Here is a 15,177-nt window from a genome sequence, read left to right as displayed (position 1 = left end):
CGGTCGACACATCGCCCAAGGTGGCCGCCGACGCTGGCCGTCCAGTGGACGATCCCTCGGAGTATCGCAGCCTTGCGGGTGGGTTGCAATATCTCACTATGACACGCCCTGATCTGGCATACGCGGTCCAGCAAGCGTGTTTACACATGCATGATCCCCGGGATAGTCATCTCGCCATCATCAAGCGCATCTTGCGCTATGTTCGCGGCACCTCCACACATGGTCTTCTTCTTCCGGTGTCCAAGTCGGCGGAGATCATCGCCTACTCTGACGCGGACTGGGCCGGTTGCCCGGACACTCGCCGTTCCACCTCTGGGTACTGCGTCTACCTCGGTGACACACTTGTTAGCTGGTCCTCCAAGCGGCAAGCCATCGTTTCTCGGTCCAGCGCGGAAGCCGAGTATCGCACCGTCGCAAATGCTGTCGCCGACTGTGTCTGGCTCCGGCAACTCCTCGGCGAGCTCGGCTGCTCTCCCCCGAAGGCAACCATCGTTTTCTGTGACAACATATCAGCTGTGTACATGTCCACCAATCCCGTGCATCATCGGAGGACAAAACACATTGAGCTTGACATTCATTTTGTCAGAGAGAAGGTGGCCCTCGGCGATTTTCGCATTGTACATGTTCCTACAGCTCAACAACTAGCAGATATCATGACCAAGGATTTGCCGACATCCGTCTTCCAGGCTTTCCGGTCCAGTCTTTGTGTCCTGCCAAGCAGCGACGACACGACTGCGGCGGGGTGTTAAGCGAACGTGTGTTTATGTATTCTGTACGTGCCTAGATTTTAGCCTAGCGTTGAGTGTGTCAGTTGAGCCGTGTATATAAACTGTGTAACCCCACATGATCAATACAAGGAAGGTTGCACGCCCTTTCTCTTTCCTTACTCGCTCTGGCTCCAATAAATAGTATGGTCTAGAGTGAATTAAGCGAGGCTATGTGCCTTGATATTAGACTCTCGTCCTTTGAAGATGAAGGAACATGACTGTAACTCCCTTTGCAGTGATGATGATTTCTCTCGTTATGCTTGCATGTTTCCCCTCGGATCCAGATTATATCTTGAATCTCTTATTTGCGGTCCGATGCAATCATAATATAACTCATAGATAAGTCTTTGGCCAAAGCCGGAGCTTATTGATACGTCTCGAACGTATGTATTTTTTATTGTTTTATGATATTGCAATACCATTTTTGAATTTTTTTTATATCAGTTATTATTATTTTGGACTAAGCTGATAATTCAGTGCCCATAGGCAGTTGATGTTTTCTGCATGTTTTTTACTCTTCAGAAAATCAATATCTATGAAGCTCAAAGTAACTTGGGGATTTACGACATTTTATCGGTAGATGAAGGTTTCAGAAAGAGTCGGGAGGGGCCATGGGGCCACCTCAGGGCCCCACGCGGCCAGGGGCACCCATGCAGGGAGGCCGCGTGGGGCCCCTGGCCATTGCCTTACGCTCATTCTTTCACCTAAAAGTCCTGAAACCCTTTGTACTATTTTTCACGATTTTTTTTCCGCCGCCGCAAGGTCCTGTTCCGGGGAGATCCAATCTGTGAGGCCTGTTCCGGCACCCTGCCGTAGGCTGAACCATCATCGGAGCCATCTTCATCGACTTTGCTGCGACATGACCATGTGTGAATAGTTTCCTTCGGACGTTAGAGTCCATGATACTAGCTAGATGGCATCCTCTCTCCCTTGTGATTCAATACAAAGTTCCCGTAAGTTGCCTCACATGATCGGGATCCATATAATGTAATCAGTGGTTGTGTTTGTTGGGATATTGATGAATTGTCACTTCATAATTAGACTGTTCATTGGATTCTACTAAATCTTTTGAAGTTTGTTTGCTGCATAATTAAGTAGTCACTTGTTTTTGCGGGGAGACATTAAGGAAACTCGACAGCAACCAAAGCGCAAAACATGATAACACCACCAAGATCATCTTCGTTACAAGCCAACCCGGAACCCAACAACAACGAAGGAACACGTTGGCCAGGCTAGAACAGGAGCCTTCCAATGCCGCCACAAATGGCCACGCCTCCACATGAGGCACTGATCGGATGCAAGTATAGTGATTTTAGAATGTCGGTTCTCCACAGGATCTAGAACTTCGAAGCACGCGTTCAAAACATATATATGGTTTTAATTGAGCTAGTTACTCCAAATACTCGCAGATTCAATAGATCAGAGGAAACAAACCGTGGGTGATCTCAGCGAAACACTAGAGCGCAACAATAGAATAACTAGCAGTACGGGTAAAGTACTGCGTAATCAAACAGACAAATAATCACCGGCATAAGGACGATGGTTCAGCCATCACACACGCCTCATGCATCCAATTAAAGTGGCAGTACCCCACATGAATTGATGAATATAACTACCAACTCAATATCCAGCAAAGGTTCACAGCAATTCAGCAAGGATTCATGGGAATTCAGCAAAGGTGCACAGGAGACGGTGTAAGTTTCAGACCCAGCAGTACGTATATTCAGCGAACAGAAACAAGAGAAGAGAGAGGTTCAGAGCCTATGGGTCCTGACGATCTTCAGTTGGAGACGATCTGCAGACGTAGACGGACTCGGAGAAGATCTTCGTGTTGGCTGGTGAAGATCAGGCCCGGACGGGGAAGAGCAGTGGTGACCTTCGAGCAGATGAGCCGCCATGGCCTCCTGCACGGGTGGAGCGCGCCACCTCTCTCTCCCCTTGTGTCTCTCTCCTCCCGCTCTGGTTCTCCTCCAGGCTCCCTTCGTTCCCCTCTGTTTCGTCCTCTCCAGCGAGGAGCCAAAGAGAAAATCGCCTCCCTCTCCTTCCTTCGATCTTCTCCTCCACCCACTCCCCCCGATCCGGTCCTCCTGCTGTGCTATCAGGCACAACTTGCACAACGACAACATGGACTCTGACATGACACAGGGGCACGACTACTGGCACTCTCATCAGGCAACATTATAGAAAACAGTACATGGCTCCACTATGGAAAACAAACCAAAATGTACATCAAAGTTCTGTTATGTTATTTATCTTCAAGACCGCAATCATGGGAAATTGCCGCGGTCGCAAGGGGAAGGCACCCGGCAGTGCCTGAGGGCTAAGGGCGGCACTTAACTCTACAAATCAAGATTCAGTACTAACATAAACTTGCAAATCAGAATCCAGTAATTAATCTTTTTGACAAATAATAAGTCTGCAACTCCATGGCCCCATTGCAAAGTCAGTGTACATCAGATTCCCGGATACAACAACAGTTACCTACTCGTACGAATGAAAGAGCAACATTACAATGACTACCCTGATGACCCAAACAGAGCAAAACAGAGTCCATGTTCATATCTAGCTTCACTAGCTAATCCATGTAGAGGCCATTGTAATTAGGAGTGGTTCGTCGTCATTTTCGTGCAGTCGGCGAGCCACTGACAGCTCTCTTCCATGTAGCAGCCATTTGCAAGGGATATGTAGCACCATTGAATTGCTCACAAAATAGACGGGGAGACGTGTCCATCACCTAGCTGCGAAGAATGATATAACGATCCATAAACCATATCGCAGACAATTAATACCATGGCTGACTAAAATATCAACAAGCTTCAGTAAAAGCCTTTGAATTAAAAAGAGCAAATACATTTTGCATAAGAATAAGGGAACAAAGAAGAGATGATTTTAAGATCACAAAACTGTTATAACTCTGATAAGACACCATTTGAATAATATGGTGATGTGCCTACTTCTTGAAGAGAACATAAAAAAGGTTTTGCTATCATTTGGTGGAACAACCAAGCTGTACATTTACACATACCAGACTTGAGAACAATATTTTTCTTTGTTCTTGATTATGCAACAAAACTGATAAGCTCTTTCATTCACCAGAAACTAAACTCACATCTCAATGCAATTGCATGGACAGGATAAGGTGTACCTACATGAGGGCTCAGCCACATCTTTCTCCTCCATGAATGATTGCTGATTTAATTTTGAGATGGGAAATTGCAGTTCTTGTAGCACTCCCAAACAGACTCCAGCCTGCAGATCAAATAATACTTGGCAGTTAATATAACTAAACAGAAAAGACAAATAAAATGCAGTTGTGGGCAGTACAAAGACATACATATCTTTCATCGCTGATTCCTCTAACAAAGCTGTCAAAGCCTCCACCACAACTCCCTCAAGGTAGTAAGCACCGCCAACCTCAAGTTCATCAAGAGTTTGCACCATTTGTTTGCGGGAGCCATCATACTGATATTCGAAGGACTTCTCAGTACCATGCACTGCAAGATGCCTGAACAATTCAACCATGAAATGCAGTTTTTCTTCATAATAGCTAAGATTCTTGTCTTTGTAACAGAAGACATCAAGGATGATCTGATTCTCAACATTCTTCATCTCATCTAACCATGCCGATGCATGTGGTGCCCTCTCCAAGATTTTCTTAATCAAGGTACTCATATCTTTTCCATCGAACGATCTCCATGCATCAAAGATGCCTACCAGCAAGTTCATCCTAGCCCTTAAAGGCTTGTAAAAAGGAAAGTGCAGTATTAGTTCCCGCAGATCCTTAGTCATCACTCGGTCTGACCACCATTTAGCATATCGTTCCATTCCACTCAAGAATCGATGAAAAGGTAATAGGTAAGGCACGTAAATGTCAGAATGCGTAAATTTTTTCTTCAGCACTTTTATTGCAATGCTATCAAAATCTTTCTCCATCGCCGTGACCATCTCAGGCGATATTTGAGGTAGTATCTCAAATAACTTGGGACTCTTTGTGATGACTACCTTGCCATCATAGACATCCACATCTTCTATGCCGAAATCACCTTCCCATGAATACCCATCTCTGTGCTTGCTAATCACATGTTCAGTAAGTCCCTGGATCACGGCGCATTTGTCAGGTAAAGGTATCATAATTTGGTCCCCAACATGACCATACACATCCATTTCTCTAAGCAAAGCAGCACCAAGAGACTCCGTCAACTCCTCATGCCTGAAAACATATATGCAACAGTTTCCAATTAAATACTAGGATAAAAAAATTTGATTTGTATAAATAAATAATAAAACAAAAGGGATTAAGACCATTACTTTGTGGGCATTTCAAGAAATCTTAGCTCGAGTTGCTGCATTAAATTCCTTGTGGAGTCTGTCACCACCATGCTCAAACTCGTTACAAGTTCCAGCATATACTTCCTAGCAATTTCTGTTAACTTCACCCTCAGCCTGTTTTACAATGTTTAGTACTACGATATTAAAAATCAAGGAATCATAAGGAAAATACAACGGCTAATAATTTGAAGGGAAAACAGTGGCTAGTAATTTAAAGGGAAAATTCGGCACACTATGAGGCTAGCCACTGATGCTGAGCTTTTTGGTTTGATGTGGGCTTCGAGAGAGCTGAAACTTATCAGGACCAAGAACAGATGTGAGAGTGGAAGACACTACAGCACGGAATTGATTGGGCCAAGAACCCCCAATACGGTGACACTTTTGATCAGCTACACAAAGCAGGTACAAACATTATATGGTTCCAGGTGTAGATGAGCTAACTGGGAGAACTGGAGGTGCTTCAAGAAGGTCGGAAAGGACAAAGAAAAGTATCTCATGGTGATGCGGCAAGGTCCAGAAGAAAGGGTACAGCAAGAGCCAAAAGAAGTCGAGAAGGCCAAAGGAAATCATGGGCCAAAAGAAGTTGAGAAGGACAAAGAAAAGCAACAAGAGCTTGATAAAAACCAAGCACCAGATGATCAATCTCATATTCTGGACGCTGCTATTGTTCGCCTCACATCATATGGTTTGTAATTTTCTTGCACATTTTTAGGCATATGGTATGGTATTTTCTTGCACATTTCAGGCAAATTTTCAGCACATGTCAGCACACAATCTTATAGTTTGGTTTTCATGCAGATTTGTGATTTGTCCCCTTTTGGAAAAAGGTAATTGTGATTTCAGAATTGGAACATACTTGTGCTAGTACTCATAAAGTAACAGGAAAGGAAGCTTTGAAGGGGGGGGGGGGGGGGGGGGAGGATATCTTCAGGAAAGATCCAACTGTTGGTGCAAAAAAACTACAGGATAGCATATACCTTTCGCCGCCATTGCAGACTCCCATTGCAAGGTCCTTTGACCGACTCAAGAGATGTGAGTAGAGGATGGGAAGTTCCCTTGATCCAGAACCTCTCACAAGCATGCCCCACAATTGAAAACGGTAATATGGCATCGTTTCTCCGGATAGAGTAAACCTATCAAAACGAAGCTGCCTGGATTAGAACCCGTTGAGCAGAACAACAACAACAACAACAACAACAAAGCCTTTAGTCCCAAACAAGTTGGGGTAGGCTAGAGGTGAAACCCATTGAGCAGCATGAGACAAAAAAACATAGAAAAGCGAGATAAACATACTCATCAAGAAACTCCCAAAACATAGGTAGCAATGTGGCATTTTTCTTGTCCGCAACCTGTTCTCTCCTTTTATCCCGGCTGGGGTTCCTCTGCTCAGCCCATGGGACCAAGTCATCCATGGGTGGACGAATCGAATCACCGTCAAGATTGGGCAACGTTGGCAGAAGGTTGGCAAGTCTAGATTCCTCACACGTGACATTGGCAGAAGATTGGGCATCATGATTTGAACACTGCAAACAGAACATTGACATTTAAATAAACATGCCAACAAACACAGAATAACTTATAAAGTCTTAGTTCCCCACCCTTTCATAAAAAAGAATGTAGGCCTCGCACTCAAGAACTTCCTGCAAGCTGGCTTCTCTGATAATCTCATCGCTTGCATAAAACCATGACTTGTCATTGGTTTGATGTTCCTGATCATTCATCTTGCTAGCTCTTACATACACAATATAATGACCTGCTTCCCGAACTCCAATGTGTTGAGCAACACCAACTAGACGGTAGGTGTTATTGTCATTCTCGTCAAACCTGAAAATTACAGGAAATAGTGATGACCAGAGCAGTCGTAGAGCTGTACAGTATTGTCGCTCGCTCATAAATCACAAATACTGAGATGCCAAATTCAAAAATATTCAGACCCAGTTTAGTCTGAATAATTGTCTGAAACTACATAAGGATGATTAATAGCTAGGTAGTGGTTGGAGATCTTCTTTGGTTAGGAAGGGAGCTGAGAGTGTATAGAGTTAGTTAATAAAAGGTTCATTTTCAAAGCTAGGAAGAGTAAGTATGCATGCCTTTGTTTGTCACTAACGAGGGACAAAAGAATACTAAGTCAGCAATTATAGTTCATTTTCATGTCATGGGTCCTAGCTAATCTAGCTGCTCCAGCTTTTTCATTCATGGACCTAATTAAGCTGAGCTAACTTCAGTTATACTAGTTTCTGTTTTGTTTAATTTGGACGGACGGTTGGTTTTTTTATTGATCAATTATTTCTAAATTTGAGTTGTATTTATTAATTAGTTACTGCTTCATGCTTGAAGATAGCTGGAGTAGTTACTAACACTGCGCTACTACTCTGGTTGATGCATGGATCTATATTCAGTCAGTCAAGGAAATGTTTTTTCCTACAATAGTCGGTCAAACAAGTTTTCAGATTCAGGTAAAATGATTTCTTATCCATTCGAACAAGACTATTAAAAATGATTTCATATTCAGTCAGTCAAAGAAACAATACCTACCTTTTGTCTATGTATGGCTGCATATTAAGAGTCTCCTTGAAAGACACATGTCCTTCCAATTTATCATATCCAGCAGGATTAGGAACCTTTTTTTGCCTCATCAAACTAATCACCATCACATTTGGAGCTCTGGTTATAATCATTCTTTTCCTTGCAGCTCTGAAAACTTTTGTTTTTCCCTGTTTCTGGTTATTTTGGTTATCGTCACCACCTAACTCCACAACACGTTCTGTGTTAGCTGCATCAGTGCAAGAGTCACAGACCCAATCAGACACCAACTCTTCCTCGGTGTATAAGGAGAAGCAATCCTCAACTGATACAGGTTTATCGCCATCATGTGCCTCAGCATCAGCTTTATTGCTCCTCGAAGCTACAGCAGGGAGCTTCCTATCTGGAATTGGCAGACAGAATATACGGGTCTCTTGACGTTGCCCCTTGGAACTGTGTACACATTCGGTGCTGGTTAGAGCACTACACTCCTCGCCTGCAAAGATGGAATTGATAATTGCGACCTTCTTTGAAGCACCCATTGAAGGTTGACGTGCTTCATCTTCCTCTTCATCCAAACCATCAAGAAAACATTGGATGAGTTCTACGGCATCCTCCATTCCGCCGGTACTGAATTGGGGCCATTTTGAGCAGACAGATGCAAACAGTTTTCTTTGATCAAGGTAGCCTTTTGCATTGCTTGAAGGACTTGTGTCGACAAAGAGCTCTTTGAAAAGCGCAGCAATTGGCCCTTTGCAAACGTTTTGTCCCATCATTATGCTGCGCAGTGGGTCAAGGGCCAATAAGCACTGCAACATGGCATTGAAAAAACAGGTGTTGCCGGGATTCGGCAGCCCCCTGATGACATTATATTTGGCAACGTCCTCCTTGGTTATGTCCTCCGAGTGAGTTGATGATGGACTGCTGGATCCCTTGCCCTCCGCCTCTACCGGTTTCATCTGCTGTGTCACCACATCCTTCTTATCCAAGCCATCATCATCCTTCAGATCAAATGTGTTGGCAACGTCCTCCTTGGTTATGTCCTCCGAGTGAGTTGATGATGGACTGCTGGATCCCTTGCCCTCCACCTCTACCGGTTTCATCTGCTGTGTCACCACATCCTTCTTATCCAAGCCATCATCATCCTTCAGATCAAATGTGTTGGCAACGTCCTCCTTGGTTATGTCCTCCGAGTGAGTTGATGATGGACTGCTGGATCCCTTGCCCTCCACCTCTACCGGTTTCATCTGCTGTGTCACCACATCCTTCTTATCCAAGCCATCATCATCCTTCAGATCAAATGTGTTGGCAACGTCCTCCTTGGTTATGTCCTCCGAGTGAGTTGATGATGGACTGCTGGATCCCTTGCCCTCCACCCCTACCGGTTTCATCTGCTGTGTCACCACATCCTTCTTATCCAAGCCATCATCATCCTTCAGATCAAATGTGTTGGTGTTTGGCCCTAAGCCACCATCATCATCATCCTTCAGATTAAGTTGGTCGGTGATTGGCTCTAACTCAGTTGAAGCTTCTGCTGATTTCGCTGGACGATACTTAAAAACCTTGAGTGGAACCTCCTGATTACACTCACGACAGTACAGTTCATCTGGATTCTTGTAGTTTGCGAACCACCGATGCTCAGGCTCCTCCTTGTGATGTGCTCTAACATGGCCCTCTGGACTGAATCCTCCGCCACCACAAAGCATGAGAAGGCACTCCAAGCAAACCCAGGAATCGCCGTAGTCATATCGTCTTGCTAACGTGATCTTCAGCTCTAGTACGCACGGCATACAAGTGATAGATTTAGAATACCACCTGATCTGTAGCCGCTTTTGGTTCAACTCGAGCATTTTGGCATGACTGTAGTGCTGACTGCACTTAAGCTTCTGCAAAGGGTCACTGGGAAGAAGAAGAGGAAGAAGAAGAAGAAGAAGAATACGGTGAGCTTGGCCTGGGTCAATCGGTCATTAATGGCGCCGCATCGCATCCGAAAAAGGAAAGTTAGGGTTTAGGTTACCTCGGTCTGGCCTGACTGCCGCGCTGAGCCGGCCGGGCCTTGGGCTTGGACTTGGAATTTCGCCCCATGGCGCCGCCGAAGCCGGACGAGTTGGTTCGGCGACGCCGGAGGGGGCGGGTACGGCCGGCGGCACGCGGACGCAGCTTCCTGTGAATGCGAAACGAAGGGGAGGGAGGGAGGGAGAGAGGGAGACGCTGGAAACTTCACATGCGCCGTGCACGGCCCGCTGAGGCACGCGAACTAGTCGTGCCCTGCCGGGCCGGCACGCGTGCTGGCCTTCGAGGCCCAAGCACGGCCCCCTGGCTAAACGTGCTGGCCCGTAGGCACGTGTGGCCCGAGGTGGCCCGATTTTTTCAAAAAAAAGCACGTCTGGCTGTTTCGCTGTTTTTTTTTTAGTACATGCACGTCACGTACTCATGTTTCGCTTTTTTTTTAGTACATGTTTCGCTGTCCCGGAGTTAGGCACGGTTAGGCACGTTTGGCACAAATAACTCCAAAAAATATAGAAAAAAATAAAATGAGGCAAAGTGTCATCATATGGGATAAATCTTGAGCTTTATTAGTGACTGCCTCATTAAAACCTTCCATCCCTGGGAAGTAAAAGAGTACAAAGTCACGCTCTAGATTACATAAGAAAAAGAAAATTACAAAAGCATAAGAAAAATACAAAAGCATAAGAAAATTACAAAAGAAAATAGAAAGACTACAACTACTCTTCGTCTTCATCATCTTCGAGTGCAAGATTTTCGAACGTGGCCATCAGTTCTCTGTTTTCAGCGGTGTGTTGGGCTCTCCTTTTGGCTAGTTCTCCGTCTTTCACGGCCATGAGTGTTCTCACCATATCCGGGGTCAAACTCGTTCTTCTTTCCTCAAGTATTCTTCCAGTTAGGCTAAAAGCAGACTCCGATGATGTCGATGAGACGGGTACTGATAATACATCCCGTGCTAATATGGAAAGCACCGGATATGTAAGCTTGTGTTCATGCCACCACTGAATTATGTCGAAGTCTTCCTCTTCCTCTTCATTGAAGTTGACTTTATCGCTGTTGAGGTACTTCGCTAACTCCCCACCACCCAAAAGCACAGGCGATGAGCCTGATGTGGAAGAGCTCGTTGCAGAGGTGGTAGAACCAAACAACTTGCTCCATGCTCCTTTCTTTTTCCCTGTGGTTGGTGCAGGTGGAGGTCGTTGCATGCGAACTCCGGCATACTTTTGATCATACTTAGCATAAACTTCAGAAAGCTTATCATGAACCTCAGTGGAATAAGCAATATAATCTATCCCTAGGGCCCCAGTTAGTACAACAAGTGCACTAGCAAACAGTTCAAGTTTAAACCTAGGATCCAAGATAAATGCAAATGAATACAAAATAGGAATTTTCGCCCAATATTTGCAATATTTAAGTTTCATGCGAGAAACCATAGGCATTAATAAATTAGTATGTTCGTATGCTTTCAAGTGAGATGCAATGTCTATAAGAGTGTGCATCATTAAAGGAGATGTGGGATAATAAACCCCAGACAAAGAAACTGTTGCCTCATAAAATATTTCTAAAAACTTGACCAAACCTTTAGCAATTTCCCAAGTATCATTAGTGATATATTCTCTCCCCATATTTGCATTAATCCATCCCGAGAATTGAACTTCGTCTCGGATGACTGCCTTAAGCATCATATATGTAGAGTTCCATCTAACAGGCATGTCTAGATTATACTTATGAGGAGTTTTTTCTATTGCTATGCAATATCTCTGGTAACTACTAATTCGCTGATTAGAGTTACCAAGAAAAGAAATTGCATTGCGTAAAATCTCAATGGCTCCCTCACATCTCTTCATAGCACATTTAGCAATAAGATTAATTATATGGCAAGCACAACGTTGATGCAATAAAAATGATGCAGCATATACAGAAAACAGAGGACTGAGGCTCTCCATTGCAGTTGTATTTGATGAAGCATTATCCAAAGTTACTGCAAATATCTTGTCGGTCAGACCAAATTCTGACACAACATTAAGTACAGCTTGAGCTATGTTTTCACCAGTATGTGCTTCGTCAATTAATTCAAATCCTATAATTCTTTTCTGTAGTTCCCATTTTTTGTTAACATAATGAGCGACCACACTAATGTAGTCTTGCTTTGCCCGACCATTCCAGATATCATATGTTAAAGAGACTGAAAAAGTGCATGTAGTAAAATCATCTTTTATTGTCTGAAGACTAGTTTTGCATAATTTTTTCATATCCCTAGATGTAGTTTGTCTAGAAACTGATTTGAAACTAGGAGTATGCACAGTTTGAATGTATTCGACAAAACCTTCAGACTCACCGAAACCTAATGGTAAATCATTAGAAGCAATTAAACGACAAATTCCTTCTCTATGAAGAGCAGGATCATAGGTGAAATTGCGTACCGTACCGTCGGGGTTGAACTTGAGCATGGCCTGTGTCCCCGCAGACCGCTTGTCCGCGTTCTGATGCATGAGGTTGTGCCTGAGGAGGTGGCCAGTTCCTCCTTTCCCCCCCGAGGAAAGCAAGTGGCCGCACCTCTGGCACCGAGCTTTCAGCACGTTGACACCGTCCTCCACGACTATTTCTTCAACGAAATACTCCCAGCATGATGAGGTTTTGTGTCGAACCCTCTTTGTGCTGATGGAGGTGGAGGTACTGGACTGGGAAGTGGAATGGCTGCCGGTATACTCATCGGAAGAAGGATATGTGTGGGTTGTGGCTGTGGGATCGATCCACTCGGGGATGTCAACATCTAAGTCACTAGTATTGAAGTTGAACCGGTTGGGATCACTACCCATGGGATCATCCATGTGTTGAGTGTGAGAAATAAGAGGAAGAGGAGGTTTGAGTGTGCGGAATGAGAGGGGTGGGCAGCCCTTTTTATAGCAAAAAGCTGACATTTTTTAGACCAAATTTGCCCTCCAATGTTCAAATATTCAAATTTGCAACAAAATATACCTAAACAGCCCCAAATATGGCCAAACCCCACCCAAACCCCCCCCCCCCCTAAATCCCACTAAACCTCCTAAACCCCCGCTGCCCCGCTCCCCCCCAGCCCCCCGCTCCCTCGATCGAAGCGTCCAACGGATCCCTCCCTCGCTCACGTACTCCCGTGCCGTGCCATGTGCATCGTGCTCCCGTGCCGTGCCGGGCTGGGTCGTGCCCGTGCCGGCCTGTTACTGGGCGTGCCGTGCCGGGCTGGCACGCGTGCCAGGCATAGCAGCCCAGGCACGGCCCAAGCAGGGCCGCGTGCCAGGTACGGCCCACATAGCCTCGTGCCGTGCCGGCCCGTGACGGGCCAGGCACACGGGCTATCGTGCCGGCCCGCCAGAACCGGCCCGTTTGGCCAGGTATGGGGGGCGGCCGCCCCGGGCCCCAAGGTCCGGGGGGCCCCAAGGTCGCACATTGCCTATGGGCTTGGGAAGCAGGGACGCTAGACACTCAGGTATTAGGCCCGATTGATAAGTACGCAGAATCAAGGCTGAAGGGCCTAGCAGCCACGTAGGGACACACGCGCTGAGATGCAGCGAGTCCGCGATGATAGCGAGAAGTTTGCTGTAAATTGTCAGGTTCCTTAGATGAGCCGTAACGATCCCTAGCCCGCCAGTGTACTTGTACCGAGAGATCTTCCGTTCGGCGCCTCCTTGCGACTTAAGTGGGCTATGGAAGGCTAGAATCCCATCAAAAATTAAAAAAAATCTTTCTTTAGCAAGTGGCGTGGAATAGGATCTCAAGTGGGGATCAAGTGAGAAAACGCAACGTGCCGGGTGATGGCAAGTGCGTATGGTGTGGCGAGGATGAGACATGCGATCATATCATTTTGCGATGTGTCGCCGCTAGATTCGCGTGGAGTGTGCTTCGGGCGACTACGGGTTGTACGTGGAATCCGGGATCTTTATTGGATGAGTTCCGTTTGATCAAAGCCTCGAGTGGCCAAGATCGTAAGCTTGCTTGGGTGGGGTTTGCGGCCCTTGCGTGGTCTCTTTGGAGAACCCGTAACAAAGCACTTATCGAGGGTATACTTTTTCCCGACATCCGGCTAATGTGATGTACAAATTGGTGATCCTTTTGCAGCTATGAAAGCTTCTGGCGAGCAAGGGTGGAGCAACTCGCAGGCAGCCTTCGCACAAGGTGCTATGAGCTACGGCACGCGGGAAGGAGGGACACCACCGGTTGTGGAACCACCCGCCTTGCCGCCCACATCTAGGAGGATAGCTTTGCACACTGTGTCATGTCAACTGGTCCTGATGGACCTTGCATCGCTCTTTGTTTCGTTATGTTCTGATTTCGTTTATCTTTAGTACTTGATGGACTTGTCGAGCTTCAGTTTAAGTCCGGGCATCTACCTCCGCTCTAAAAAACTCATATATGTAGTTCCATATAGTAGTATGATTTTTTTTCCTTTTTAGTGGAAGCAGTATGTAAGTTGTTAGTAGTAGTATTATTTGATTTATTTATTTTGCTAATCAAGTAGTAGTAATAATAGATTGAAACAGTGCAGGGGGGCGCATTTCTTTTGTACCACACCGAGAGGGTGGTCTTTTTTTTTCCTAGGATAAGATGGAGAGGTGGTCTTTGGTTGCAGGCCTGAAGCGATCGAAAATCTTTTGCTTCCTGCTAGCACTCGATTGATAGTACTATCCACAGAGGTAGCGTGACAGCTGCAAGTTCCCTCCGAACTCGTCGAGAACGTACACAGGACTAGGCGTTGGGTTGCCTTACAGGCTACTCGCCGAGAATACAGGACTAGCCTCGGGTAGGGCTAGCTAGGCTGGGTCATAGCACCATCACCACCAACGTGACAGGGTCCATGTAAATGCGTTCTGTAGCATACGACGCACCGTGCATGTACCGACTCCCAACAAAACTGCATTGGATTTCAACTGCTATAAAGCCAACTCCAGCGCGCGACCCATCCCGTCCGACCTCGTCGCAAAATAGACAGACCCCATGGTCCAGCACGCGACGGTCTGAACCCATCTGGTCCGCTTTGTGTCCGAACCGACCCATTTCGAGCGCAAACATGCGTCGGGTTTGGGTCGCAGCAGACATCAAACAGACGCGTCGCTCGTCCGTTTTGGGGCCGCGTGGCAAACGGCCACCTACCTCCCACCGTCCGACATTAATGTGCACGCACGGTCGGCCCCACCTGTCATTCGCCTAGGCAAACTATCGTCGTCCTTCTTAAATGGGGAAGCCGTGGATTGGTCGTCGTTCACACTCCCCACTCCAGCCCGTGCTGCCTCCTCGAAACCTGACACGCCCCAAACCCTAGCTTATCCTATCCCCGTCCTCGATCTTGCCGGCCGGCCGCCTCGCCGCCATGGGGTTCTGGAACACCGGCCGCAAGGGGAAGCACGACCGAGAGGCTGGCTCGTCCTCGGGCCGCCGCCGCGGCTCCGTGAAGGAGGAGCCCGCATCACCACCGCGTCGGCCCCCCGCGCCTGGCCCATTCACCATCAGCCCTACGGCCGGCGGCGAGCGCGACCGGCAGTACATCCACGTGGATGTATGCCGGAGTTATTGAGAG

General features: G+C 46.4%; 1 protein-coding gene across 3 annotated transcripts; it reads right to left on the bottom strand.

Moving 5' to 3' along the window:
- Window positions 1-2,996: 2,996 nt before the first annotated feature.
- LOC109742632 (uncharacterized) lies at window positions 2,997-9,852 on the bottom strand. Of its 3 annotated transcripts, XM_073496098.1 has the most exons (10): window positions 9,637-9,852; window positions 7,632-9,518; window positions 6,695-6,920; window positions 6,390-6,619; window positions 6,074-6,229; window positions 5,076-5,210; window positions 4,102-4,977; window positions 3,913-4,050; window positions 3,557-3,594; window positions 2,997-3,106 (listed from the first exon to the last, which is right to left on the bottom strand). In XM_073496098.1, the coding sequence occupies exons 1-10, from the start codon at window positions 9,702-9,704 to the stop codon at window positions 2,997-2,999; spliced, it is 3,864 nt and encodes a 1,287-aa protein (XP_073352199.1). In that variant the 5' UTR covers window positions 9,705-9,852. The 3 variants fall into 3 exon arrangements, with proteins under 3 accessions (XP_073352199.1, XP_045083258.2, XP_045083259.2); XM_045227323.2 differs by lacking the exons at window positions 2,997-3,106; window positions 3,557-3,594 and adding an exon at window positions 3,138-3,505 and having other exon boundaries at window positions 3,917-4,016; XM_045227324.2 differs by lacking the exons at window positions 2,997-3,106; window positions 3,557-3,594 and adding an exon at window positions 3,387-3,505 and having other exon boundaries at window positions 3,913-4,016.
- Between the last annotated feature and the right edge of the window lie 5,325 nt (window positions 9,853-15,177).

Source organism: Aegilops tauschii, chromosome 4 (assembly GCF_002575655.3).
Source record: "Aegilops tauschii subsp. strangulata cultivar AL8/78 chromosome 4, Aet v6.0, whole genome shotgun sequence".
NCBI lineage: Eukaryota > Viridiplantae > Streptophyta > Magnoliopsida > Poales > Poaceae > Aegilops > Aegilops tauschii.
This window is presented reverse-complemented; position numbering and strand designations above follow the sequence as displayed.